We start from the raw sequence: 27,990 nt of genomic DNA, 5'->3' as shown, positions 1-27,990 counted from the left end.
AGTGCAAATCCTGTTTAATTGACTAACTGGTTAAATATATTGTTTAACCTGTGAAAGGGAGAACGACCCGGTTGGAGTGGCCTCCTCGATCAGAGTCATGAGCTGCACCAGTGTCCCAGCAGGAGTATCCCCTGCCTACTGGGTTCTTGGACCTGCCATATGCAGGGGCTGCTCCAGTCTGGCCAGAGCAGCCTCTGTCTGCCTACAGCAAGTAGGGAGCTGCTCCACCCCCACCAGTTACCCATTAAGGGTGAGACTTACTGGTTAAATCTTCACATCCCTAGCAGGTAGCAGATGTAGTAGGTTCCTTCAGTGTGCATCTTGCTCCAAACAGATGCTTGGACCTGAACAATTCGCATTCTCAAATGTATATTAAAGACCAGTAAAGATGAATGTGGTCGACTTTCCAATAGCAAGATTTGGAGATCTGGATTCTAATGTACTTGAATACTGGGGAACACACACAATACAGTTCTTTATTGTTAAAGTGCATAAATCCATGTTCCTAAAATAAGGGGGGCAAGATAATCTTTCTACTAGTAAAATACCAGACAACATATGTACCTCTTCTGTTTGAGAATTGTTTAGACCAATGGCTTTCAAACTTCAGGTCATGAACCAGTACTAGGTTGCGAAATATCAGGCACTGGGTTGCCCTGCCGTTGAGTGACCAGCAGGGGTGCTAAGGCAGGCTTCCTACGTGACCTGGCACTGCACTGCACCCCCAAAGTGTCTAACCGCCCATCTGAATCCTAGGCAGGGAGCTGCAGGGCTTTGCGCGCTATCCCTGCCCTGAGCACCAGCTCTGTACTCCCGTTGGCTGGGAGCTGGTGGGGGGGGCCGTGCCTCTGGGCAAGAACAGAATACAGAGCTGTCCCAGCTGCCTGCACCACAAATATCTCATCAATGTCCCCACCCTTACGCCTGCACCCCCAGACGGAGCCTACACTGCACTTGCCCACCCTCCTGTCCCAGCCCCAAACCCCCTTTTGTACTATGGGTATGAATGTTTAACTGGTTGACTGGTGGGGGCTGTAGTCAGCCACTGGTCAGTTTCAGCAGCGGCTGAATCAGGACTCCTGGGGCAGAGCAGCTGGGGTGCTGCCGGGTTGGTCCAGTAGCGCCAAGGAGCGGTGCTGCGGGACCAACTGGCAGCGCCCCACCTGCTCTACCACAGGCCCGGGGCTTTGCTCCACGTCTCCCTGGTCTGCTGGGGGGGAGGCGGGCACTAGCTGCGTGCGCCCCCCCCCCCCCCCCCCCAGCAGACCAGGGACATGGGGAGCAAAGCCACAGCGGCAGCGGGGTGCCGCGCCTCTGAGGCTTTGCTCTGGCAAAGCCTCAGAGGCGCGTGACTCCTCCGCCTCCCAGCTTTGCTCCAGGTGTCCCTGGTCTGCTGGAGACGGTCCCCAGCAGACCAGGGGCACCCGGAGCAGCTTTTCTCGCCCCGGAGGTCGAGGTGGCGGGACCGCTGCGCTCTGGGCGGTCCCGCTGCCTGCGAGCTCCGGGGTGAGAGAGCCCCGTTCGTAAGTGCGGATCCGACATAAGTCGGATCCACGTAACTTTGGGACTGCCTGTACTTGATGACTCAGGGAACGGCAAACTTGGTTCACGTGATGCATGCAGCCAGCTGTGTTCTGCTGTGTGGACAAGGGGGCTTTCTCTAGTAGTCAGTTTACTCCACAAAGTAGGAAGAATTGTGCTGAAATTACCCAGCATAGCTAGATCCTTGTGTTTTTCACAAAATATAGGCCAGTGGTTCTCAGCAGTGCGAGGTGGGGGAGAAGAGTCAGGTGGGAGCCAGTGTTCGTGGGGAGCTCGCTTTTAAGCAGGGTCCACATGAGCACCAGTTCTTGGGGAGCCGCCTGCCCCACTGCGCTGCTGCCTGGTAAGCAGGAGCCAGCTTTTTAAGCCAGCTCCCCGTGCATACTGAGATCGGTGTTTCTCAGCATGCAGGGTGGGTTGTAACTCCTGGTTCAGGACCAGCCCAAAAGGGCAGTTGCCTGGAGTACCCCATCACAAGTACCCCGCAAAGCTAAGTTACCTGCTTTAGCCCCAGCTTGCTGGGCTCCAACTTCAGACAAGGCTCATAAATGAAAACCAGGCCCAAGTATCACACTGACATGTAAGTCAAATCTAAATATTGCAGTCAATATATTTTATAGTTATATGGTACAAATGAGAAAATAAGCAATTTTCCCGTACTGATGTGCTGAGACACTTTTGTATTTTTATGGCAGTGAGGCTAGCTCTACAGTAGGGAATATGTTTGAATTAGGATATGCAACTCCAGCTACATTAATGCATAGCTTGAGTTGAAGCACTCTGTCCCTTCGACTTCCTTTACTCCTCAGAGTAGCAGGACTACCGGCATCAACAGGAGCGCCCTTTCAGTTTGAGTTAGCATGTCTTCAGTAGACCTATGAATTCAAACCCCAGAAAATTGACTCTGGCAGCTTCGATCTTCTCTGTAGTGTAGACAAGCCTTAAGTAAGTAGTTAAGGGAGGTGAAACATGAGAATATAAATCAGACTCCTTGAAAGGGGTATAGTAATTTGGAAAGGTTGAGAACCACTGGAGGCCACGGATTCTGGCAACTGATTGCCTGTTCTACTGTGATCTTCAGTGTTTGTCCTTCTGTAAACCCAGTTCTGCATCCATTCTATCTCCTCTTCTCCCCCCCCCCCCCCCCCCCGTTAACCAAAAATAAAACTTACAAAGATTTCTGATATTCCCTGGGTTGGTGGTGTTGGGGTACAAAAGGTTTTCTATCGGTTTTTGTTTTACCTACTTATTTATAATCAGTATTGCTTTCTTTGTGATTTAAAATAGATGTTTTATTCTGTAAAGTTCTGGACTTCTCTAGTTTCAGGTGTCTCTTTTTTTGTGGTGTTAGGTTGGATGCTAAAAACTGCAAACGTATCAATCTCGGGGGATGCCAAGCAGCTGTGTATCTTCAGCGCCTTCTGCAGCTGAAATACCCAGGGCATTTTGCTGCCATTACTCTAAGTCGCATGGAGGAAATACTGCATGAACACAGCTACATTGCAGAGGATTATATAGAAGGTAAGGCTGGGTGTAAATCAAACTGCACAATTTTAATTAATTAATGTATTTTAACCCTGTCCTCTACCTCATTCTCACATAGCCATAATTACCATTTTACTGAAATTCTGATAGTCTTCATATATAAAGTAATTAAGCCTTCATGGCTTCCTCTCCATTAGTCCAGGTTGTATAATGTAGGGGACAACAGTTTCATAGCAGTCCATAAAGGAGAGTCCGTAAAATAGAGAAAATGTAAAGTAATGTTTATCAAGGTAAAAATTGTGTGCTATTTAAAAAACATCTTATTGTTAGTTTAAAATCCCTCTGTTGCTAATACAGTAAAACTCCATTAGTCCGGCATCCAATGCTCCGGGACTCCTGATGGTCTGGCACCATCAGGAACCCGGAAGTGCTGGGGCAGCCGGACAGGCTTCCCCCATTCAGCTGCTGCTGAAACTGACCCAGCAGCTGAATCGGGGAAGCCGGGAGCAGAGCAGCTGGGGTGCTGCTGGGTTGGTCTCCTAGCGCTGCCCCTCGGGGCTGTGGGACCAACCCGGCAGCACCCCAGCTGCTCTTGGGGACCCCTGGGGCAGAGCAGCTGGGGTGCTGCCGGGTTGGTCCCGCAGCGCCAACGGGCGGCGCTACGGGACCAACCCGGCAGCACCCCAGCTGCTTTGCCCCAGGCATCCAGATTCAGCCGCTGCTGAAACTGACCAGCAGGCTGAATCCAAACACCTGGGGCAGAGCAGCTGGGGTGCTGCGGGGTTGGTCTTGTAGCGCTGCTGCTCGGCGTTGTGGGACTAACCTGGCAGGACCCCAGCTGCTGTGCCCCAGGCGTCCCCAAGAGCAGCTGGGGTACTGCTGGGTTAGTCCCACGGCCCCAAGGGCAGCGCTACAGGACCAACCGGGCAGTACCCCAGCTGCTCTGTCCCAGGCGTCCCCAAGAGCAGCTGGAGTGCTGCTGGGTTGGTGCCGTAGCGCCGCCCCTCGGCGCTGCGGTACCAACTCGGCAGCACCCTAGCTGCTCTATTGCAGGCATCCCCTATTCAGCTGCTGCTGAAACTGACCAGTAGCGGCTGAATCAGGGATGCCTGGGGCAGAGCCAGACTATCGTAAGGGGGGGCTATGAGGGGTCTGGGGTGGCATCCCCTCCCACCCCACTCCAGACCCCTCATAGCTCCCCCTTCTGATAGTCCGGCATATCTGAGAATTCGGCACCCCCTGGGTCCTAAAGGTGCCGGATTATCAGAAGTTTACTGTAACTGGGATTATTTTAGAACCAAAATTTATTAGCTGGTTTCACTTCTGCTTCATTTGGTTCATTTTCTGATTCTCATGTATCCATAATACATTTCTGTTGTGTTAAACTTTACAGCTACTAGCATTTCAGAGAAGATATTTGTGCCTCAAAAGAGCCCAAAAATGTAGTAACTAAACTAGAAATCACTTTAGGCATCTTCCAAAGAAGGATACATTCAAAGGATGGATATAGAAGAAATTTATTTTTATATGATAAAAATCCTGTGTAGTAAAAGGGACTGCAAAGGACTGTGGAAATACAGGGAGACTTGCAGCCTAGACAGAAGGGCTTTAAAGATGAATTAGGGCCCTGTTTGCTGCCCATCTATTTCATGCTTTTCATATGCTGGAGATCAGGGTCCGTGAGACAGAGGAAGACACTTGAAATGAGTATGAAATCTAATGCTCTCGTATTCAGTCAGTGCTGCTTTGAGGGGGCAGCTAACAGGAATGCTGGCTGGCTAGGCAGTAGGGAAGGTTCCCAAACTAGAATGCTGCTTCTTACCATGTTCTTTAATGTGGGAGCTTGCAGAAAGGGGTGTGCACCAGATAGTGTCAGGCTGGCAAATAGATTATTTGCTTTCAAAATATTCCCCCAGAGCTGCAGAAGTGGAGGTCTCCAGAGTACTATGAGAGCAACGTGCACAAGATGCAGCTGCCCTTCTCCAGCAAACTTCTCGGTAGCACCCTGACATCGGAGGAGAAGCAGGAGAGGCGGCAGCAGCAACTTCGTAGGCTCCAAGAGCTTAATGCGCGCCGGCGGGAGGAGAAACTGCAGCTTGACCAAGAGAGGCTGGAGAGATTGCTCTATGTGCAGGTAGTCATGGAAAATGAGTTTCTGTGTGTTTGGGAGTAGAGGGTACTGCTCTTAGAGCCGTAGGGACTTTTCTTCACATACTGAAGGGCACTGTTTTGCAAACAGCACAGTGAAGACTTAGCCAAGGGCTAAGTCTCCTCTTATGACAAGTCTGTTTCACAACAGATGGACTTGTGTGTTGTGTGCAGCAACTGAGGGGAAATGTCCAGTGCCTTTTGCTGCATTTCAACTGTCCTGTGGCTGTGGGAATCTTTCTGCAGGAGCTGCTAGAAGATGGTCAGATGGATCAGTTTCACAAAGCTTTGGTCGAACTGAACATGGATTCCGCAGAGGAACTGCAGTCGTACATCCACAAGCTGAGTTTGGCTATTGAACAAACCAAGCAGAAGATCATACAGGCAGAAGTCAGCATTGAAGTAGATGTTGTGGATAGCAAACCAGAGGTATGGTACTGAAGCCAGGTAACTTCTGTTACTGCATGTAAGGCAGAATTATATATCCTGACAGCGTCTCTGTTCTCTATCCTTATTAGTGAGCAACTCTTCCCTTTAGCAAACTGCAACTCCCTATTGATTTATTACTGCTCTGTCCCACTGTTGTTCCTCTTCCCCTCTGGCTACAGTCGGGTCTGGAGCTGGCTTGGACTGAAATTGAGAACCATTGTGACATGTAGTACCCAGTGCCCTCACACATCTCTTGGGTGTAGATTGTTATTGATGCACTGGAGGGGTTTAAGTTGGTGGCTGTAAGTGATGAGAACACCACCCGTCATCATCTACAGCCCCCAACTTAAATCTCTCCAGTGCATCATTGACAATTCTCGCTCTATCTCGGAAAACGATCCTTCACTCTCACATCTCTTGGGTGTCTGTTTAGATTTATACTCCAGTGCAAAACATTAGGTCAGCCATCCCAACGTTTAGACTGTGCATTTATCTGGGATGAACATAGCTCTCTAGTTTCTCCAGAGCTGCTTATAAGGGTAAGGAAAGGAGAAAATACCTAAATTGGGATTGGGGCAAGAGATGTATATTTTCCTTCCCTTTTCAACACATGCTCTAACAAGCATCTAGCATCAACTTCTCTCCTTATCCTTTGTATTCCAGGCAAAACACGCTGCCCAACCTATCCATAACAAATTTAGGAAAAATGTATGAAATTTATGAAACTGTTCACAGTAAAACTGTCTGGCCCATGTTCTTGGCATCTTTACATAATTAATTTCTACACTAACATCATCATGGACTGTTCATCCCACTCACAAATAAATGTACATCAACAGTCTTAATAAGAATCAGGCCCCTCCGACTATACCTAGATTGTTGGGTCTTATGCCATGCCTGAAAGGATAACAAATCTGAGCTATTTTGGACCAAGGCATGGACTGGGTTCCAAAAGTTAAGGGACTGTTACAGAGAGCACCTTGTTGCAACTCCTAATTGGCACCAAAGGTGCTCGATCTCAAGCTCCTTTGCTGATTTCTGCTGTGGCCTCATGGCCTGGGCGCAGACTGAAGTAATCAAACCATTTAGGACTGTACAGGTTGAAACTGATAACTTGAATTCTACCCAGAAACTTATTGGCAGCCTGTGCATATTCCAGAGCACTCGTGAGAAACTCCAAGTAACTGGCTGCCACATTCTACACTGGCTTTAATTTGATAGTGGTTTCAAGATAAGGTCCCAATTAGAGCATGTTGCAGCAATCAGAGATGTTGAAGTGATCAAGACATGGGAAATTTGTGGCACAGTCCCTGCATCATAGAAAAGAGTATCACTCTTATCGTGTTAGGTGTGAAAAAGTGATTTTGACTGTCATTGTTACTAGGGATGTGAAATACCGATTAACTGGTTAAACCTTAGGTTTAACTTGGTTAACCGATTAAGCAGGATCCTGCTTCCATTCCCCATCCTATGTGGGGCTGCTGGCCTCCACCCCACCGGGGCGGGACTTGGGGGGAGAGAGGAGGGAGGCAGCAACAGAAGCCAGCAGCCCTATGGATGGGATGGGATGGTTTCTGCTCCCTGCTCCGCCACCTGCAAGGCTCCCAGCAACCACTGTTAGCGCCCTCTTGTTCCCACCCTCCCCCCCGGTGTGCAGGAGGGTGTCAGGAGCAGGAGCTAGTAGCCCCATGGGGGGGGTGATGGTGCAGTTTCTGCTGCTGGCCCCTGTGCCCCCCCAGGTAAGCATCACCCTTTACCTTTTCACATCCCTAATTGCTACGTGCACACCCAAGATCAGCCCAGGATCTTCTGATATAAAGATGGCACATCTGGTAGCTGCACTTTCTCAGGAGTGCTACTCAGAACTTGACTGATTCCTCTGGCTGACTTTCTCTAACCCATTAAAATACTCAGGCCTGTCCAGATTGAATCTCAACAGGCTAGCTCTCCTCTGAGATCCAAATTGGAGGGAGTTGGTTATTTCTTTACTACATTGTACAGGCCAGACATGATGGAGATAAAGGAACATGTCGCAGTCCATGTTCCTTTATTAATTCTGCTTAGGGTGGTGCTTGTTGAATAGGAAGAGTGATAAAATAGACTCCTGTGATACCCTGTCTGAGAAGGCCTGTAGGGGAGGGGAACTGTTGCCCCCAAAAGGTGCTCAAAGATTAGAGAGGAGGGACTGAATCCTATGGGAATAAAAGCCAGGATTCAAGGGTGGATCATCACATTGTGTGCCACGTACTCTACCTCTGACCATTGTTGCCTTTTATTTCATTTAATGTTAATCATTCTTCCCTGGGTTCAGCTCTAGTAGCCACAGTCTCAAGTTCAACAGAGTTATCTGTTCTAGATCACGTTACAGTGGAGGAGGTCTAGGTTGGATTTTATAACCCTATAAATACATTCTTATTAGTATATAATGAGTATATAGAACACATTGATTAATTGTAACAGTGAATACGAAACTAAAATTGTGGGTCATTTGCTAGACAGTGTAACCAATATTTCCCCCCACCCCCTTTTTTTCCTCTCTTTTTTTAATTTTTTTTCTTTGGAATTTGTCTTATTTTGTCTTAAACATTTAGGCTTCTTTTTAAATAGACCTTCAGCTAACAGCATCCATTAGCTCTTCCCAAAACCATGGGATGTCATTTAAAATTGTGAGTTTTTTCTGTTTAAGATTCCTCTCTCCCCACTTGAGAAGGGAATGGAGGAATTTGTTAACATGCAGACCATTTAAAACTTAACTTTTTTCTCTGTTTGCTCAGTGTTTTAAAATAGCCTGTTTGGTGTACAACGGGCAAAGCCAAGTCCTCTGCAACAAATGCCAAACCCATATGACTGTTTGTTGTATAAGTAAATAAGGTAATTTTAAAAATTACTCTAGAAGTCTTGCCCGGTACTTTAGGATCACGGCTAAAGGAATCCTTGCTCAGCAAAGAGCTTCGGAGGCATGACCATCCCTGTGTCTGATAGAATGTCCTTGTGGCCTTTTTGCCACTACACACACACAGTTGTTTGTCTGAAACTAGGCAGTTCCAAGATTCATGGCAGCAAGTGTTTATTTTCCAGACCCACACAAACAAGGTGAGGATTGTGGTAATTATAGAGCAGTTAAAACTACTGGAAATGCACCAGATTTTAACCATCTTAAAAATCTGTATTATTGTAGGATTTAGATAGCACTGACACTTCTAACAAGGCTAATTCGGGGAGACTGGTGATCAGCCTGTTAAATAGGAGGCTTAACGTGTGGACTGACATCTTGATCAGGAGTTAGAAGGCTTTTTGGAATAATTCCATGTGGCTATGTCTACACTGGCATGAATTTCCGGAACTGCTTAAAACGGAATACTATTCCGTTTTCAGTTTTTCCGGAAAAGGAGCGTCTACATTGGCAGGCTGCTTTTCCGGAAAAGCCCTTTTTCCAGAAAAGCGTCTGTGGCCAATGTAGACGCGCTTTTCCGGAAAAGAGCCCCGATCGCCATTTTCGCGATCGGGGCTTTTTTCCGGAAAAGACTACTGGGCTGTCTACACTGGCCCTTTTCCGGAACAGTGTTCCGGAATAAGGACTTATGCCCGAGCAGGAGCAGAATAGTTTTTCCGGAATAGCGGCTGATTTTGTACAGTAGAGTGTCGTTGGTTTTCTGGAAATTCAAGGGCCAGTGTAGACAGCTCACAACTTATTCCAGAAAAGCGGCTGATTTTCCGGAATAAGTGGCCCAGTGTAGACACAGCCTGTGTGTGTTATTTTTCAGCCCCTTTCTTAAGTTGTTCCCTGGTTTGGGTTTCTCTTCAGTGCCTGAGTGTTGAATTATTGTGCAAGCGTATTGCACAGATGAGGTCTTAGGCAACAGGGCAGGATCGTGCTAACAGGCCATTGTTTCATCAGAATCGTAGCCTCTTAGATATCTGGCACATGGTCAGGGATATAACTGATCCTCTTGGTTTCCTTTCCTTAGACCTTGGATCTGGACCCTTTGGGCAGTGAGCAGTCTCTGGAGGATGTGGAAAGCATTCATGAGTTCGAGCCTTTGTTTGCTGAAGAACAACCTGAAGCTGAGAAGCCGGTTACCACAGTAGAGGTTTGACTTGTCGTTCCTTGCTTCGTAGGGCTTGTTCTACTACAGCTTGCACCTCCCTGGTCCAGGACCTTCAGGACCTGAGCTGTCCCAGACCAGGGAGCTTGATGGTCCAGGAGAGGTCATTGCGGGCTGCCCCGCTCCCAGGCTTCTCTGGGGCTCCCCGCCCACAGCCCCAGGTTTTTCCAGGGGTCCCAGTGGGGACTGCTTGGCAGCTACTGGTCTCGCTGCCATAGGGTGTTCTCCGGGATTCCCAGCTGGGACCACCCAGCACCGCTGACCCTGCTGCCACTGGGGTTCCCCAGCCAAAGCCACCCCACCCTGCTACCACTGGGAATTCCGGCCACCCACCTCTGCAAGCCCCCTTCAGCCAGGGATTCCCCAGCGGAGGCTGCCTGGTCATCCCAGTCCGCTGACACCAGGTTTTCCTGGCTGGGGCTGCCTGGCCACAGGCAACCTACTTGTAGCCAGGGATTCCCTGGCCACATGGCCCCACTAACACCGGGGGTTCCCCAACCAGGGCGGGAGCTCCCCAGCCACCACCTGGGCCTCAGATGTTGCCAGACCAGAGAGTCCCGGATTTGGGAGGGTCAACCTATAGTCAAGACCAATTGTTCAGCTGGTCTGCTATCTGCTCTCAGTAGCATTCAATGGGAGATGCTTTATAGCTGTGGTGTCCAACCAGTTCTGAAGCTGTAGCCACACTTCAAGAAGCCAAATAGCTACAAATGGTTAGCATGTTGGACACCACCGCATTAGAGCTTGGGTGGGCAAGATATGGCCTCCTGCCAAGACTTTAGATCCAGCTCATGAAATGCTGGATTTCACTAGCAACCCCAGGCGCTCAAAACAGCTAGACCTGGGGCTGTCTGTCTAAGCACTGAGTACCCGTTGCGGAGGTGAAAGGAGAGACTTTGCACACTGCCTCCACCCCTCGGTGCATCAACCCAACCTCTCCTGCACACCAACTCCCCGTCCCAGGTCATCACCCAAACCCTCTGCGCACACCCCATCCCAGGAAACTGGCCAGTGGGAGCTGCGATGATTGTGCCGAGTGGGGGCAGCATGCAAAGTTTCTCCCCTCCCCAATGGTGCATGGCGCAGAGGGGCACGTAGTAGCTAGCCACTTTGGCCTGAGGCTGTGCCAGGCAGGAAGCCTGCCTGAGGGTCATGCTGAGTTGCTGTCAGGGAGCTGCCTAGGTAAGCCTCTCTCAACCAGAGCCTGTGGCCTTGCAGTGTGGATGACTGAACCAGGATTCGACCATATTGAATACATTCTACAGACTGCAAGGCCCAAGCCTTATTGCAGTGTAGGAGCCCAGGTAAAACATGAGTTAGTCCTATCAATGCTGTCAAGTCAAACTGTACGAACTGTCAGGGGACTAGTATTGTAATCAGGTCTTCCGCCATATCAGTTAGGGAGGCTTACATTGAGGGAGGGGGGAAACAGTGGGAAAAACAAACGTGATTTTAAAGATAGGTAACGTTACATATTAAATGTATTTTTAAAGCCCGTGTTTAACCTGGCAGAGTACCACCAGCTTTTTCTTGGTACGGAGAGAATCAGGGTTCCAGAAATTGTCTTTCAACCTTCTCTGATCGGAGAAGAGCAGGCTGGGATAGCAGAAACTATGCAGTATGTCCTGGACAGGTGAGTTAGCAAAACTAGTGGACTTTGCTTTGTGGAAATGGAGTTAACTTTGGGCATCTAACTTCCTTAAACTCCTATGAGAATCCTCACCTTCATTTTGGATTTCACTTCTCCCAATGTGGCTCAAAACAGCTGCTTGCTTGACTGCACAGTTATTCAAAACCTTTTCTCTTTTGCTGGCCTTGGAACACTGTGGATTAACTAGATAGTCTTTGTATTTCAGTGCAAATCTGGATTGAATCATACGTCATACCCGAGTAACAGTCCTGTGCTAGCCTAAGTAGAAACAGATTCCTGTCAATGGTTATTGTTGGTATCTGACCTGTGACACTATAACTTGGAGTGGGTCAGGATAGGATAGCCTGGGGGCTTGCAAATCAGGTTAGAGGGCCATTAACTAGATGACCAACCCTACCCAGAGCTCTCATTAATTTATTTTTATCAGTATTGAGTCACCCAGCCAATGTAGCACTGGAAAAATAATCTAATCTGAGAAAATCTCTATCAACATATTGAAATCTGGTAATGTGGGATTCTAATTGTACTGTGGCAACCAGCACAGCAACTGTCTCAATGACTTGGTCTCCCACTCGGGATGTTAGCAAGTCCAGACCCCTGCCCAAGGCAGGACCAATCCCAACTAAATCAACTCGGCCAGGGCTTTGTCAAGCTGAGACTTAAAAACCTCTAGGGATGGAGATTCCACCACCTCCCTAGGTAACCCATTCCAGTGCTTCACCACCCTCCTAGGGAAATAATTTTTCCTGATATACAACCTAGACCTTCCCCACTGTAACTTGAGACCATTGCTCCTTGTTCTGCCATCCATCACTACTGAGAACAGCCTCTCTTCATTCTCTTGGGAACCTCCCTTCAGGATGTTGAAGGCTGCTATCAAATCCCCCCTCACTCTTATCTTCTGCAAACTAACCAAACCCAAATCTCTCAGCCTCTCCTCATAGGTCATGCACCAGCCCCCTAATCATTTTGGTCGCCCTCCGCTGGACCCTCTCCAATGTGCCCACATCCTTTCTATAGTGGGGGGGGGGGGGCCCAGAACTGGATACAATACTTCAGGTGTGGCCTCACCAGAGGTGAATAAAAGGCAATAATCACTTCTCTGGATCTGCTGGCAATGCTCTACCTAATGCACCCTAATATGCCATTAGCCTTCTTGGCTACAAGGGCACACTGTTGACTTATATCCAGCTTCTCATCCACTGTAATCCCCAGGTCCTTTTCTGCAGAACTGCTACTTAGCCAGTCGGTCCCCAGCCTGTAACTATGCTTGGGATTCTTCCATTCCAAGTGCAGGACTGTACACTTGTCCTTGTTGAACCTCAGTCTTACTACATTTAAAATGTAGAGCTACAGCACAGGTGGCTCCCAGAACCAGCACAAGCTGGGACTTTTCAGTCCCGGCTCGAGCGCACTCCTGGAGCTACCTGTCCCTGCTGCAACTCTGCAGAGCAGTCCTTATCAACTAATCATGTAGTTGATACAATTTTCATCAACTACACCAGTGTTTATCAACCTTTTTTTGCTCATGCCCCCCTTCTGAGCCTTGTTTACCTCTGTGGCCCCCCTCATAGCCACTGTTAATTGGAACAAAAAGGTACATAATTTACCTAATGTTCTGTTTTTTTCCATGTGGCCCCCTAGAGGTAGGGTGTGGCCCCTGGGGAGCCATATGGACCACGGTTGAGAATCACTGAACTACACGATTAGTCAGATAATTGCAGTTAACATCCGTAGTCTTCAGCATCAGCGAACTTCTGGATGTCTGCCACATCTGGTGTTTGTTCAGTGTTCTCTCTAATTTTTTCCTCCAATGTGCAGAATGAATTTTGTTATGTGCACTGAAGCATGTATGGATGTGCACTACCAACTGAAACAAATGCTATCTGCTGTATACTCTCTGCCAGTCAGCTGGGAGCTATTTGAACCTCTCCTGGGCAGCTGCCGAAGATCACAGCTTACAGAGAGCACTCTGCTGGTGCCTTAATTTTTTTCCTGCATTCATGAAACAAGGACTGTCTGCTTATGTGCAATGAAATCTCACTTGATGCTGAGGCAGCAGTATTCTCTGTAGCTATTCACTAGCTCCTGAGGTTATAAGTATTGGTTTTCTCCTTGCAGGTATCCCAAGGAGCAACAGGCTGTGCTTGTCCAGAATGTCTTTCTCACTGGTGGAAATACTATGTACCCTGGACTGAAAGCCAGAATCGAGAAGGAGCTACTTGAAATGAGGCCATTCCAGTCTTCTTTTCAGGTGCAGTATTTTCTATGGACATGCACAAGCTCACGGTGTAGTCTGTTAAAAAAATAAGCAAGGTGTGTAGGAGAAGTGTATGGTGAAATCCAAGTCTCCTGTCTCTCTTGGTTCTCAAAGGTTATAGCTAATGGCTCAATTAACTCCTCTGTCAGCTCCTTGAGCATTCTAAGATGCATTTCATCAGGCCCTGGTGACTTGAAGACATCTAACTTTTCTAAGTAATTTTTAACTTTTCCTATTTTAACTTCTGAACCCATCCCATTTACCACAAGCATTCACCATGTTGGGCATCTAGTCACCACCAACCTTCTTGGTGAAAACTGAAACTAAGTCGTTTCCACCTCTGCCATTTCCACGTTTTCTGTTATTGTTTCTTCCTCTTCATTGAGCAATGGTTCTACCTTGTCCTTGGTCTTTCTCTTGCTTCTAATATATTTGTAGAATGTTTTCTTGTTACCCTTTATATCTCTAGCTGGATTGAGCTCATTTTGTGCCTTCTTCTTTTCTAATTTTTCCCCTATACTTGTCTATATAAAAGCAATCACTGTCCCGGCTTTTCAGATGTTATATGATCGTATATGGGAAGGGCAGTGTCAGCTAGGGATGTGAAATCCTGGTTAACCAGTTGAACGGTAGGTCAACCTAATGTCTAACTAGTTAACTGACTAAGCAAAATCTAGGGTCCCATGCTGGGGCTGGCTGCCGGCTCCCAGTCCTTCCAGGAGCAGCCCCTGCCTATGGGGTGCCTACACTCTGAGTGGACAGGGGCTTCTCAGGATGAGAGCAGCCCCTATCTGTGGTAGGCCCCATGAAGGGTTGGATCAGGCGAGGGGACTGAAGCGGCTCCACCAGTTAACTAGAACCGGCAAGCGTTACCTGTTTCAGTTAACCTTTCACATCCCTAGTGTCAACATGATTATCTTCCCAGTAAGATGTGGTCCACCCTGCAGAAGCCCCTGCCATAAATTCTTCATTTTAACATTGCTATCTGTTGACTCTGTGGTGGTGCTAGGAATCGACCAAAAAGGCCATGTCAGCGGAAGGTGATACAGAGCAAGCTCCTCCAGTACAGCACTTCTTACTCTTAGGCTACGTCTACACTGCAGGCTTTTTGCACAGGCACAGCTGTTCTTGTGCAAAAACTTGCAGAGCGTCTACACTGCACGTGTGTTCTTGCACAAGTAAATTTACAGTAAAGCATCGGAAAACAGGGCTTCACGAGGAATAAGCCCTCTTGCACAAGAGCTCTTCCACAAGAAGGCAGTGTAGACAGGCAACAAGAGGTTTTTTGTGCAAGGAAGCCCTATGACTAAAAGGGCTATCAGAGATTTCTTGCACAAGAGAGCGGCCACACTGCCATGGACGCTCTTGTGCAGAAGCACATCTCTTGTGCAAAAGCACGTGGCAGTGTGGACACTCTTTTGTGGAAGACCTCTTGCACAAGAAGCCTGCAGTGTAGACGTAGCCTAAGTGTGCAGTTCTCCTCTGCTGTTCTAGCCCTGTGCTGCCAGACAGGTCTGCCAATGCACTGAATCGGTGCTGCACTACCACCACTCTTCTAACCTTGGGCTTCCGTTTACTCTGATTCCTGTAGTGGGGTTTGCGATGTACGTAATACAGAGATTCACCAAGCCCTCTGAGAATTTGTCTTCCAAGGACCAAAGAACAGTATTTTGACCCCATGACTTCCAGGGCATTGAATGGGAATGGCTCAAATGTTTAAATGTAACATATGGAAAATTGCAGAGTGTAGACTCGATTGTGTGAATGAATTAAAGGGCGGCTCTGTCCTGGAGTCTCCTGTTTCAGGATTTACCTGCGCTGACAGACCTCCTCTTTGTCCCTTCTGCTATGTAGGTTCACTTTGCTTCCAGTCCCATTCTGGATGCTTGGTATGGAGCTAGGGATTGGGCACTGGAATATGTGAACCGTGAAGAAGGCTGGATAACCAGAAATGATTATGAAGAAAAAGGGGGTGAATACCTCAAGGAGCACTGTGCTTCAAATGTCTATGTCCCTATTCGCCTTCCAAAACAGGCTCCACGGACAACTGAAGCTCTGGCACCCACCAAAGTACTGGCAGCTAGTGTAGGCAATCCCTGTGACCAGGCATAGCAGGGAGACTTTGACCACACACCCAGGGTTAGAGAGGCTGCACGCCAAGCAAGGCAATAGTTGCTACCCTGCACAGTAAACTCAACATAGATTGCAGGCTGGAGCCTCACCCAGGCATTAAGCCAGCTACCCGAAGTGCTAGTCTCTGGAGCTATTAGGAGGGGGAGCTGGCTCTGTCGTAGCACAGTAAGGTTGAAGTTTTTAGTAGCTCTGCATCGGAAGTTGCCAGCACAGAATATGGAACTACACATCTGTTCCATGAAGAACATGGCAGGAGTTTGAATACTGAAGTTAAATATTTTTCACATGGAAAAACATGCTCAATCTCTTGGAATTTGAGAGTTGTATTGCAGAATGTTTTATAAAATTCTCCAAATAAAAGAATTTTTACTTTTGTATGGTGCTGTTTTATGACAAGCCTTATTCTGTAAGCAGGAGTTATAATGCCCAGCAGGGGTCTCCCTTGCCTCTTTGTTAGAAATCACTTCATTGCTAGAACAGGACGGAACCTGGGCTCGCACACTGCTCTAGTCCTCCTTGGTTTGCTCCTCCCTTCTGGTTTCCTTCTCCCGCTCCCCTCCCCCTCCCCAAATAAGACGACATGAGTAAAGTTTTGAATGGGCAGCCATAAGTGGCTTTTATTTCATTATTTGTTTTAATCACTGTTCTCTATAGAAGTGGGGCCGCTTGTGCTAGTTGCAGTTGAAGCATGATGCTATCCCCTAGCCCAGTGGTTCCCAATCTTTTTGATTCTGGGGGCCAGTAAACCCATTCACAAGCTTTTGGAGGACTGGTCACATTCGTATATTAATTAAGCAAATGATGAATATGCAAATTGTCGCTGGCTCTACTTGTCCAGCTGGTTGTTCCGAGCCTCCACACCCCCTCCCTCCGGGCCCCAATCCCGGCCGCTTTATCTGCTGGCACCAGCTCCTCAGCTGCATCTGGCGCCGGGTGTTCTGCATCGATGTGCACGATGCCTGGCTTTCTCCCTGGGTCCTAGCACCTGCCAGATCTAGTCCTGCCGGCCGGGAGTATGCCTGGCAGAGACGCCGTGGCAGCGGGTTCTCTCCCAAGAGGGGTGCATTACCCCGCTCAGCAGTGCAGGGTGCTGCTACCCTGTCTCACAAATTAATAGGATTGTGCGTGATCATTTTTCTAAGGACTGGTGTGTTGGGTTTTTTTCTAAGGACTGGTACTGGGTTGTGGACCACAGTTTGGGAAACACTGCTCTAGCCTAAAGACCATACAATCTGATGCTTAACTACTTAGTGTTCGGGAGGGGAGAGGTGGAAGGTCAGAATGGCCCTTTCACCTGCCTGTAATTTTGAGACCATTACCCTGAGAGATGAAACCTGACTAGTTCGCCTTCCCCCTCCTCTTCCAGTGTCTGCTTCTGTTGTGGGCTAAGGATGTGAATGGTTAACCGGGAAGCATCACCCTTACTGACTCTGGTTAACCATTGGGGGTTGGGAGCAGTTCTCTGCCTGCCGCAGTGTCCACGACGGACAGGGGTGCCGTTGCTTGGGTGGAGCAACCTCTGTCGGCAGTGGGCCCAGGTGTGCTCACTACAGCCATTGGGGGGCAGGCACTCCAGGATTTTACATCCCTATTGTGGACTGTCAGTTTAACATGATACTGTACCTGTGAGTTTGAGAGGAATCTGAAAGTTAAAAGCTCAAACTATATAACTTCTTGGGCACTGGGCACTCCTTCATCAAATGGTGCCTCCTTTTTGCACTACAAGTTCTAGCCTTTCTGTGACCAAACACTCTTGTGTGCAGTGGGGCCAACAGCCTCACCGGTCCCCTGAGCGAGGTGGGGGGGCCTGCTTCACCCCCCACTCTGCAGAAGGAGTGGGGCTGTGGCTAGCCAGCCCTCTGTGGCACCTGGAGAGCACCACACCCCCCCATCAGCCCTCAGTGCTGCCCAGAGCATGCCACGGGGTGCTCCAGCAGCTGCCACTGCAGCTGGGCACTCCAGATTCTTTGGCATCACTAGACTTGTGGGCAGTTGCCCCCTTTGCGCTTCCTCCCCTGCTGGCAGGCCTGCTTTGCATTTAGGTCTGAAGGCAGCTGTTCCTAGGGAAGAGGTCTATATCCGAGGAATCCCTCAACCAAACAACCTCAGCTTCCAGCGTGGATTCTATCACAGCCCTAATGTGGCACAGCGATATTATAGGAGCATGGGAGGGCCACCACTGTTGAAGTTACACCAGGATTTCCATGGCAATAGGGAAAAGGTTGGCCAAAATTGTCTTTTGAGTTAGTGGATCACTTAAAATTAATTCTAGCTTGTGCATATCTTATCCTCTCCTCCTCCACAGTCATCTGTGGGAGGACAGATTGATTGTAACCATTTTAAAGAGGGCATGTGACTAAAACTTTTCTAGTGTCTGATGCTTCCTTCAGGCCCCCATCCTTTGCAGCAGAAGCACAGCACTTAGGGTATGTCAACACTGCGGCTCTATTAAGGAATACTTCTGGTATCCCAAAATAGCATATTCTGCTTCTTCAAAATAATAATATTGCATAGCTTATTTTGAGCTATGGATGCTGTGTGGACGTACCCTTAGAGAACTGATGCCCCTTGGTTGGCAAACACTGGATGAATTATTTAGGAAGTTTAAATGTATGTTTCAAGCTGTACAAGTTGATGTCTTGACTTAGGGTTTACTCCTGTCTCATTAGCCAATCGTGACTTTAAATCAGTCCTTAGAATCTAGCTTTCTATGCCGGGCGCCTTCCCTGGGGTTCAGAAACTCTTTTCATGATGCTTCATATGTCAGCCCCTTCCTCCTGCTGATAGAGCTGGTGGTGAGGAGGCTGCAGCATGTACACCTTACAGTACTCCAATATTCCTGTTCATCAGAGCCTGCCTTCTCTTTATTGTTTGACCATGTTTCTGAAGTGGCAAGTGAGTGACTCTGCATGTTAGAGCACTTGGAGCTATCCGCTCTTAAAGCAGAAGCTTAGCTCTTAGGGCAGAATTTCCAGACAGAGCCTCTGCAGAAGGTAGAGGGAAATCACTGTGCACCATCCTGATTCCTAGAAAACTGCCCTGGGAAGGACTGAGACCCAGTGGATGTGTGCTGCTCATCAGGATCAATGACAACAAGGCAGTGTCTTGAGCCCCCCACTTACTGTCAGAATCCCTGTAAAGAGTCTTGCAACAGAGTCCCAGGCCTGCTGCACAAGCACAAATTACTTTTTCTGGCTTGTTGGCTTGAGCCTCATTTTACATCCTACACCAGGTTTTCAATATTGCCCTCGGGACAGTGGGTGCTAATCCCAAGCAGCTGATAAAAGTTTGGGGAAGATCAGAGCTAGAGTTGGAGTTCCAAGATTAATAATAATTTAAAAAAAAAAAAAAAAAAAACCTGTAACATTTTAATGTCTTGCTGTTTTCTTTGAATAGAGGGGGTTGTATCTTAGGAACTCTTTTCCCAAATAACCTCACATTTGGATGGCTGACACAAGGCACAGCAGGAACATGGATTTCCGAGAATTTAGACATATCCGCTGTTAAACTAGTGTTAGCCTTCACTCTAGCAGTGCCACTGTTGCCCTATAATCTCTTCCTTGTGCTGAGGTCACACTGATACAGTAGCGGTGAAAGGCTGAGCATCCCTTAAGATGTGCATTCATTTTTGGACAGGCCCCGAGGTGTTCAGCCAGCATTGCTCTTGGCAGAAATACTGTAATAGTGGGAATGCAGTTAGACCGTGTGACTGAAGTAATAAACGATGAGCTATGCTGCATGTTCCAGCCTTTGTTGCTTAATTTGGAGCCACACCAGCAGTGTGATGGAATTAGAGATGCCAGATCTGTTGTTCAGAGTAAAATTGTAGAGTGCCCTCAAATAGCAACTATTGATTTGTCACTTTGCATCAGCCCTTGTCCAATAAGAACTCAGAGGGAAGGAAGTATCTTGCAGCTTATGGGTGTTGTACTGGGAAGATTTTTAAAGTATCTGAAGGATTGTGATGGCCTTCATTAATTGTCATGGGGACTGGGTATATAAATCCCCCAGGGGTCTTGGAATATTTAAGCCTGTAACTGGCATTCTGCCAGGCAGGACTAGAAGATGCAAACTGGGGAGGGAACAGGCCAGAGGTGAAGTGTATTAGCTTGGTTTTGGGTTGGGCAATAGGTAGTAAGTGTGTGTAGGTGCTGGGGGTACTGCTACACACCCTGGTTTGAAGTGGTTTTCGCCATAGAGGGGGGTTTACAATGTGGTTCCATGGCTGACAGCACCTCCACTACACAATGGCTACGTCTAGACTGGCATGATTTTCTGCAAATGCTTTAAACGGAAGTTTTCCGTTAAAAGCGTTTGCGGAAAAGAGCGTCTAGACTGGCACGGACGCTTTTCCGCAAAAGCACTTTTTGCAGAAAAGCGTCCATGCCAATCTACACGCGCTTTTGCGTAAAAAAGCCTCAATCACCATTTTCGTGATCGGGGCTTTTTGCGCAAAACAAATCTGAGCTGTCTACAATGGCCCTTTTGCGCAAAAGGACTTTTGCCCAAATGGGAGCAGTATAGTATTTCCGCAAGAAGCACTGATTTCTTACATGAGATCATCAGTGTTCTTGCGGAAATTCAAGCGGCCTGAGTAGACAGCTGGCAAGTTTTTCCGCAAAAGCCCTTGCTTTTGCGGAAAAACTTGCCAGTCTAGACACAGCCAAAGTGTTCTAGCCCCCACGTAAGAGTGACTTTTATCTAGCCTTGTGTCTTAACTGCAAAAGCCCACCTGCCTCTCCTAGGTGAATACAAAGTGATGCTCAAGGCAGCCTTCCACAGGGGATTTCTTGCATGTGCCTATTACTGCATCACCTACTACAGGTGAAAGAACACAGAAACAAATTACAGTTTTGTGCCAAGGTAGGTCAATTCAGGCTTTTTTTACTGCTAAATTCAAGCGCAGCCACAGTAGCGCTTTAATGGCGCAATGTGGTCACAGCCCCAGTGCTCTAGGTAAACCACTTCAATGAGGGGAGTAGCTAACAGCACTCAGAGCCTGTTTACACTGGAACTTTACAACACTTTAACTTGCTGTGGGGGGGAGGCTATGTCTTTTCACTTCTCTGAGCAAGAAAGTTACAGCACCATTCAGTGGCCGTGTAGACCAGCCTGTAGTCTGACATGAAATATGAAAGGGGTGCAGTTTTCAGCCTTTTACAAGATCACTTTGATTTGATTTGAGCAGAAACACCACAACTGTGGAAAGCCTCAGAGACTGAACACGCACCACATGTCTAAGGGTATGTCTAAATTACATTCTGTTTTCAAAAGAGGATATGCAGATTCCATGGGAATTTGTAGATCTTCTTCCGATCTCGCTGTCGAAAGCAGATCTTTTGAAACTGAATGTAGTCTGGACGTGGTTTTTTCAGGAAAAAAACGCTTTTTGGAAAAAATGCGTAAACCTCTTTTTTAAGGAAGAACGGGTTTTTTTCAAAAAAGATTTTTTTTTTTTTTGGTTTGGTTGTTTTTTTGTTTTTTTTCAAAAACGCCCACATCCAGACTACTTTGACTTTTGAAAGATCTGCTTTTGAAAGTGAGGTCGGAAGAAGATATGCAAATTCCCACAGAATTTGCATATCCTCTTTCAAAAATAGAACATAAGAACATAACATAAGAACGGCCGTATTGGATCAGACCAAAGGTCCTTCTAGCCCAGTATCCTGTCTGCCGCCAGTGGCCAGCGCCAGGTGCCCCAGAGAGGGTGGATCGAAGACAATGATCAAGCGATTTGTCTCCTGCCATCTCTCTCCAGCCTTTGACAAACAGAGGCCAAGGACACCATTTTATCTCCTGGCTAATAGCCTTTTATGGACCTAACCTCCATGAAATTATCTAGCTTCTCTTTAAACTCTATTATAGTCCTAGCCTTCACAGCCTCCTCTGGCAAGGAGTTCCACACGTTGACTACACGCTGTGTGAAGAAGAACTTTCTTTTATTAGTTTTAAACCTGCTACCCATTAACTTCATTTGGTGTCCTCTAGTTCTTCTATTTAGAGAACTAATAAATAACTTTTCTTTATCGGCCCTCTCCACACCACTCATGATTTTATATTCCTCTATCATATCCCTCCTCAGTCTCCTCTTTTCTAAACTGAAAAGTCCCAGTCGCTTTAACCTATCTTCATATGGGTTCCAAACACCTAATCATTTTAAGTTGCCCTTTTCTGAACCCTTTTCCAAGGCCAAAATATCTTTTTTGAGGTGAGGAGACCACATCTGTACACAGTACTCAAGATGTGGGCGTACCATAGTTTTATACGGGGGCAGTAAGATATTCTGTGTCTTATTTTCTATCCCTTTCTTAATAATTCCTAGCATCCTATTTGCCTTTTTGACCGCCGCTGCACACTGCGTGGAAGTTTTCAGAGAACTGTCCACGATAACTCCAAGATCTCTTTCCTGATTTGTCGTAGCCAAATTAGCCTCCATCATACTGTACGTATAGTTGGGGTTATTTTTCCCGATGTGCATTACTTTACACTTATCCACATTAAATTTCATTTGCCATTTTGTTGCCCAATCACTCAGTTTGGTGAGATCTTCTTGGAGTCCCTCACAGTCTGCTTCTGTCTTGACTATCCTAAACAGTTTTGTATCATCTGCAAACTTTACTACCTCACTGCTTACCCCTTTCTCCAGATCATTTATGAATAAGTTGAAAAGGATTGGTCCCAGGACTGACCCTTTGGGGACACCACTAGTTACTCCTCTCCAATCTGAAAATGTAGTCTAGACATAGCCTAAGTGTCCCAGGTTCTAGTTTGAGCTGCAAACAGTTTGTGGCTTCTTCTGCACTCTGTATCAAAGCAACACCAGTGCAACCCAAGATTAGAACCTTTTGCTCCAATAAACAACCTATGAAACATTGCAGGTGCTTTTTAAGTGAGTAGTACAGAGAAATGGGAGGACACCCCTGAATTATCCCTGCCCTCAAGGTTGGAATGCAGGATTCCCATTCCCAGAGAAAGGTTACAATGATCCCCTGACAACCAGTCCAAAGGTGGAGAATTAGAAATGAAGCAGAAGGAAAAGTGCATGAAAAGCTGGCAATGGGGCAATGGATGGAACATGAAGAGGAAGAACGGCTCTTGCGCAAGAGGGGTTTTTTGCACAAAATGAAACCGTCTACACAGCTCCTTTTTGCGCAAAAGCCTCTTGTGCAAAAATGGCCCCTAATGAATTATGCAAATGACGTGCAGCAATATGCTAATCTGCGCTTCATTTGCATAGGCTTTTGCGCAAGAGAGGTGCAGTGTAGACTAAGTTTTTTGAGGCAGGGAACAGCTATTTTGTAATCTGGGTTCATGGCTGGGGTGCCTAAGCAGTGCATGGTTATGTTAATATCTACCCATTTTTGTAAACTGCTTTGAGACCAAAGTATCAAGTGATAAGTCTTGCTTACGTCATTCATAGCCAATTGCAGCCTGGGCAAGTTTATTAAAAGTTGCTTTTCCCTCTCGAGACTCAGACACAATATACCTCCAGGATCTCCCTTTTGCCTACCATTTTCTTTAGGATTGTAGGGCAGTGTCTGCTCCATTTATTCTTCAACTCATTGACGTGACCCTCTGGTGGCATCTATGTCCATAGGTAAATGGAAACAATTGGAAAGAACACTCAACTCCAAGAGAACCCACCCAGTGCAGCAATGAAATTCAAATCACCTTCTGCAGGCTGAATGGACAGGCATTGCACCGAGACGGAAAAATCTGGCTTGGTTCCAGCCTAGGCCTCTCAGGATGTATTCAAGGGAGGAGAGCTCTCTCCCAAGCACAGCCAGGCTCCCTGTGCTCAGATGCAGTTAGCTAGTCTGCCTCAATTGATCTCAGCTAGATAATGTACAAGGGGAGAGGCAGCATGCATGCAGCTCTTACCACGCACGGGCTTTGTGGCTTGAGATAAAGACCTACAACTGCACTTGGAAACGTGGATCCTAGAGAGCACGGGAGTAGAGAGAGACCCCTGGCTTGGCAGGTCCCCAGGGCTCTTTCGGATGCTAAGGAAGTTTTTCACTTTGGCTTCTGGTCCCCTTCTCTCCAGGCTACCCCCCTTTCCACAGTTATCCTGTCACTCTTGCCTTTTCCAAATGGCTAACTAGAGAACCAGGGATATTTTTCTCTCAATGGCTTGGAAGGCTGAGGGGAGGCAGTAAGCTCAGGACAACTAGAAAAGCAGAGTTGTGGGACAGGGCGTTTAAGTTTGTCCTCTCAGTAAGCACTTCTCTGCACACTGTTCTCAGGACTTTACCTTTCCCCTTGTAAACAAATCTAGTTACACCGCAGCAAAGCCCTAGGGCCAATTGCTTTATACTGGAATACATGTATCGCTTAGAGCTGGACATCTACCAGTGTCTGAAAGGGTTAGTTACAAGGTACAAAAACGCAGCATAGCTCTGCCTGCAGAGGTTTTACTTCCTTGGTATTTGTAAGGCCAAGTTCTCCAGTCATTCACAGAGTTATTCAGAGTAAACAAGACCTGAATTCCTAAGAGCTTTTTCCCTACTCAAAGGAATTCTCAGGCTGTTTATGTAGCAGCAAGAAAGGGCATAAATTCAGTTATTTTTCCTGCTTTGCAGATCCCCTTTATCTGCACTGAGGTCTCCTCAGTGTCACAGGCTATTTTCAAAAGGCAGGAATTGAAGCCCTGAACCATCCTATTCATCTATTTTATAAGGCTACAATGAGCTCCTCTTAACACCCCCATAAGCCATGTCCCATAGCAAAGACCTTTTTTCTCTGATGCAGTCATATCAGTGTGCTTCCACTCCTGATTTATCGTGCTTTAGGAAAGTTGTTACAGGGTAGATGCAATCTGTTAACACAGACGTTTGGGTTATTAATTAAAAGCATTTTCCGTAAGAGCAGTTTAAACTTGTCCAGTTGTAGGGGAAACACTGCAGCTTTGCTTTCTCACCAGGGCAGATTGCTTCTACAACTTCATTTGCTCTCTCTTGCACTAGTGGTTTGTATCAGCACAGCAATGCCAACAGTCTCAGCACTGGGAAACACGCGTCCCTCCCTTCTCTTTTGCAAATTCTGTGCTATCACTTGGCTAAGGCTTCCCCCCCACCAGACACACACTCCCCTCACCCCAGCTTCTTGCCAAATACCTGGCATTCTTTCATTTTTAATGAGATAAAGGAATGGGGGATTTCACTCTTGTGGAATCTTAGAGGAACAATAAGTGGATTTCTTTTCAAAAGCCCCATTTAGGATACGAGACAGTCCTGCCATCCCCAGCCGGGCAAGGTTTGTCGTGCAAGGGAGATCTTTTAGCTCTTCATTCAACATTCCTGCTGAATGTGAGCTCCCAGTGTGACTCTGCTGCCCAAAGAGTGAATATGTTCCTGGGATGCGTAAGCAGGGGAACCTCCAGCAAAGAGATTATTTTACATTGCATAGGATTTGGCACTGGTGCGACCACTTCTGGAACAGTGTGCACATTTCTGGTGCCCACAGTTCAAGAAAGAGGTTGATAAATTGGAGAGGATTCAGAGAAGAGCCACAAAACAATTAAAGGATTAGAAAGCCTGCCCTACCATGACAGACTCCAAGAGCTCAATCCGTTTAGCTTAGCAAAGAGAAGGTGGAGTGACTTGATGGCAGTTTATAAGCTTCTTCATGAGGAACTAATATTTAATAATGGGCTGTTCAATCTAGCAGACAGAGGTCTAACTCGATCCAATGGCTAGAAGCTGAAGCTGGACAAATTCAGATTGGAAATGTACATTTTTAACAGTAAGAACAATTAACCCTTGGAACAATCTACCAGAGATTGTGGTCTATTCCCCATCTATGGCAATTTTAAAATCAATATTGGATTATTTTCTAAAACATACACTTTACAAATTTTGGCAGTGGGGAGCAGGGGGGACGTTGTTCTCTGGTCTGTGCCATTCAGGAGGTCAGATAGATTATCATAATGCTCCCTTCTGGTCTTCAGTCTGTGACTCTCTGAACCTCTCTCTCTCCCACCCTCTTCCTAGCCGTGGAATCTATGACAAGCCCAGTAATGTTAATCTGCCTCTTCTTCCTTCCAAGTGCCATGTTCTTTACTGTGAGCAGAGTTACGCTTCTGTTGAGCACTGTTGAAACCCCCACCCTAATATCCCATGGTCTAGTTCAGTGCTCACCAATCTACTGGTAGATCTTGGAGCCTCCGACAGGTGATCTTGACGGGTTTGGCCAAGAAGCTGTCAAGGGCTGGCACTTCCGCTGCCCCTCCCCCCACTGCTGTGCAACTCTGCTCTTTGCCTTGGAGCTGTTCCCCTTTCCCACCCTGTATTCTATCGCTACAGAATAGGGGAGGGGGACACAACCGGGTTTGGGATGGAGGGAGTTGGGTGGCTGCTTTTCCGAGTGGTACAGGGCCAAGGTAAGGATGAGCCTACCTTAGCCCCACTGCATCACCCCACAGGAGCCTCCTGTGGTAAGAAGTGTCCAGCTGGAGCCTGAATCCCAGTCATGAACCCCCTCCTGCACCCCAAGTCCCTGCCCTAGCCCTGAACCCCCCTAGACCCAGACTCCCTTACTGAGCCTTACCCTGAACCACCCACGACACCCCAACCCCTGCCCCAGGCTCAGCTGAGAGCCCTTCTCACATTCCAAATCCCTTAGCCCAAAGCCTGTGCCCCAACCCTCTGCCCCTGGCTGATGAAACAGAGGAAGGATGGGAGAGGGAGGAAGGACGGAATGAGCAGGGACGGGGCCTTGGAGACGAGGCACAAAGGAGGTGGGGCAAAGGTATTTGGGTTTGAGGTAGATCCTGGATTGCACTTACATTCAGAAAATGATCTCATACTTTAAAAGGTTGGAGATGACTGGTCTAGTTCATAGATTGCTAGCGTGCTTCTCTATCCTTTGCCTAAACGTCCCCTTTTCCTTATCCTATGCGATACTCTGCCATCTGCTTTCCTGCCGTCCATGCTGGGCGTGCTTGCACAGGGGTGTCCGAATAGAGTGATGAGCTGCTCTGAAGGAAACGTGCACTATTATCATGATATTATCCATGTTTTACTCTTGTGGATGAAACATTTGAACTAGGAATCATAAGGCAAGAACTGGAGAAATTTTTCACCCAAGGGATCTGATCTGGTGGGTGTAGGGGAGTAGGGGTTCTCCAGGAGGGGAGTACCCCAGAGTGTGGGGCAATGCCATGGGGCAGTGCCCTGAGGGAAGGGCTCTGTGGTCTGGGAGGGATGCAGGTCCTGATGTGATGGAGGACAGATAAAAAGGTAATAGGGAGAGGGACACTGCTGGGAGAGGGTGCTCTGAGGCTACACTGGGACAATTCCCAAAGTGGACAGTAAGAGGCGCTGCGGCGGTGAGTTATGACCAGTTACACCCCAGTTCAATCTCAGCTGTGTCCAGCAGTCGTCTGGGGTGGGGTGGCCAGAGAGAAGTGACAGCCAAGACCACTTCATTCCCCATCCTTCAATAGGCTTTGCCTAAGGTGGGAGTCCTCTGTTTCAGTCTGACCCCCGCTCTGGCTTTTCATAGAAAAGTACGGGGCTTAAGATGAATTCCAGTCTCAGGTGACATGGTCCCATATATCTGCAAGCCCCTGTCTCCATCCTTCACAGGCTGACCTTCAGGTCTGCAGGAAAGTTAAACTCCATTGTCTCTCTACTAATGCGCCATTACAGCCCTGAAGTGTAGTCAGTGGGAGGGACTCAAAACAGCAGATACGCACTTACAGATACACGGTTCAGTATTCTTAAGTTGACCTACAAAAATGATACTGGCATACAAATGGGAAAGTTGTATTCAGTAGATTACAACTTTTCCAATGATGCCTCAGATGGAATAAGTTGCCTAGGGAGATTGTGGAATCTCCATCACTGGAGATATTTAAGAGCAGGTTGGATAGACATTTATCAGAGATGAGCTAGACCAGGGGGTCACAATGGTACTCACAGTGCATGCAGAGGGCTGCAACTTAAGTGGAGGCTGGATAAGAGATAACTCAATAGTTTGAGCATTGGGCTGCTAAACCCAAGGTTGTGAGTTCAATCTGTGTGGGGACCATTTAGGGATTTAGGGAAAATCTGTCAGGGATGGTACTTGGTACTGCCATGAGGGTAGGGGATGAGACTCAACCTCTCAAGGTCCCTTCCAATTTCATGGTGTAGGTATGTCTCTTATTTGGTTAAATATCTGGTGAGGAAGGAGGAGTTGCTAGATCATCAAGCAACTTCAAAGATAAAAAGAATGGAGCCACTGTTTTTGTC

General features: G+C 47.4%; 1 protein-coding gene across 2 annotated transcripts in view; it reads left to right on the top strand.

Annotated features, from left to right (window-relative positions):
- The window catches only part of ACTR5 (actin related protein 5), a 23,009-nt gene extending 6,880 nt beyond the window's left edge, over positions 1 to 16,129 (top strand). For both annotated transcript variants that reach the window (XM_075901339.1, XM_075901338.1), the window contains exons 3-9: positions 2,894 to 3,063; positions 4,944 to 5,161; positions 5,422 to 5,604; positions 9,573 to 9,695; positions 11,204 to 11,343; positions 13,483 to 13,615; positions 15,476 to 16,129. In XM_075901339.1, coding sequence (XP_075757454.1) covers positions 2,894 to 3,063; positions 4,944 to 5,161; positions 5,422 to 5,604; positions 9,573 to 9,695; positions 11,204 to 11,343; positions 13,483 to 13,615; positions 15,476 to 15,733 — 1,225 coding nt within the window. In that variant the 3' untranslated portion in view covers positions 15,734 to 16,129. The remainder of the gene's footprint in view (positions 1 to 2,893; positions 3,064 to 4,943; positions 5,162 to 5,421; positions 5,605 to 9,572; positions 9,696 to 11,203; positions 11,344 to 13,482; positions 13,616 to 15,475) is intronic.
- Positions 16,130 to 27,990: the final 11,861 nt, after the last annotated feature.

The sequence above is a fragment of the Pelodiscus sinensis genome, chromosome 18 (assembly GCF_049634645.1).
Source record: "Pelodiscus sinensis isolate JC-2024 chromosome 18, ASM4963464v1, whole genome shotgun sequence".
In the NCBI taxonomy this organism is placed as follows: domain Eukaryota; kingdom Metazoa; phylum Chordata; order Testudines; family Trionychidae; genus Pelodiscus; species Pelodiscus sinensis.
This window is presented reverse-complemented; position numbering and strand designations above follow the sequence as displayed.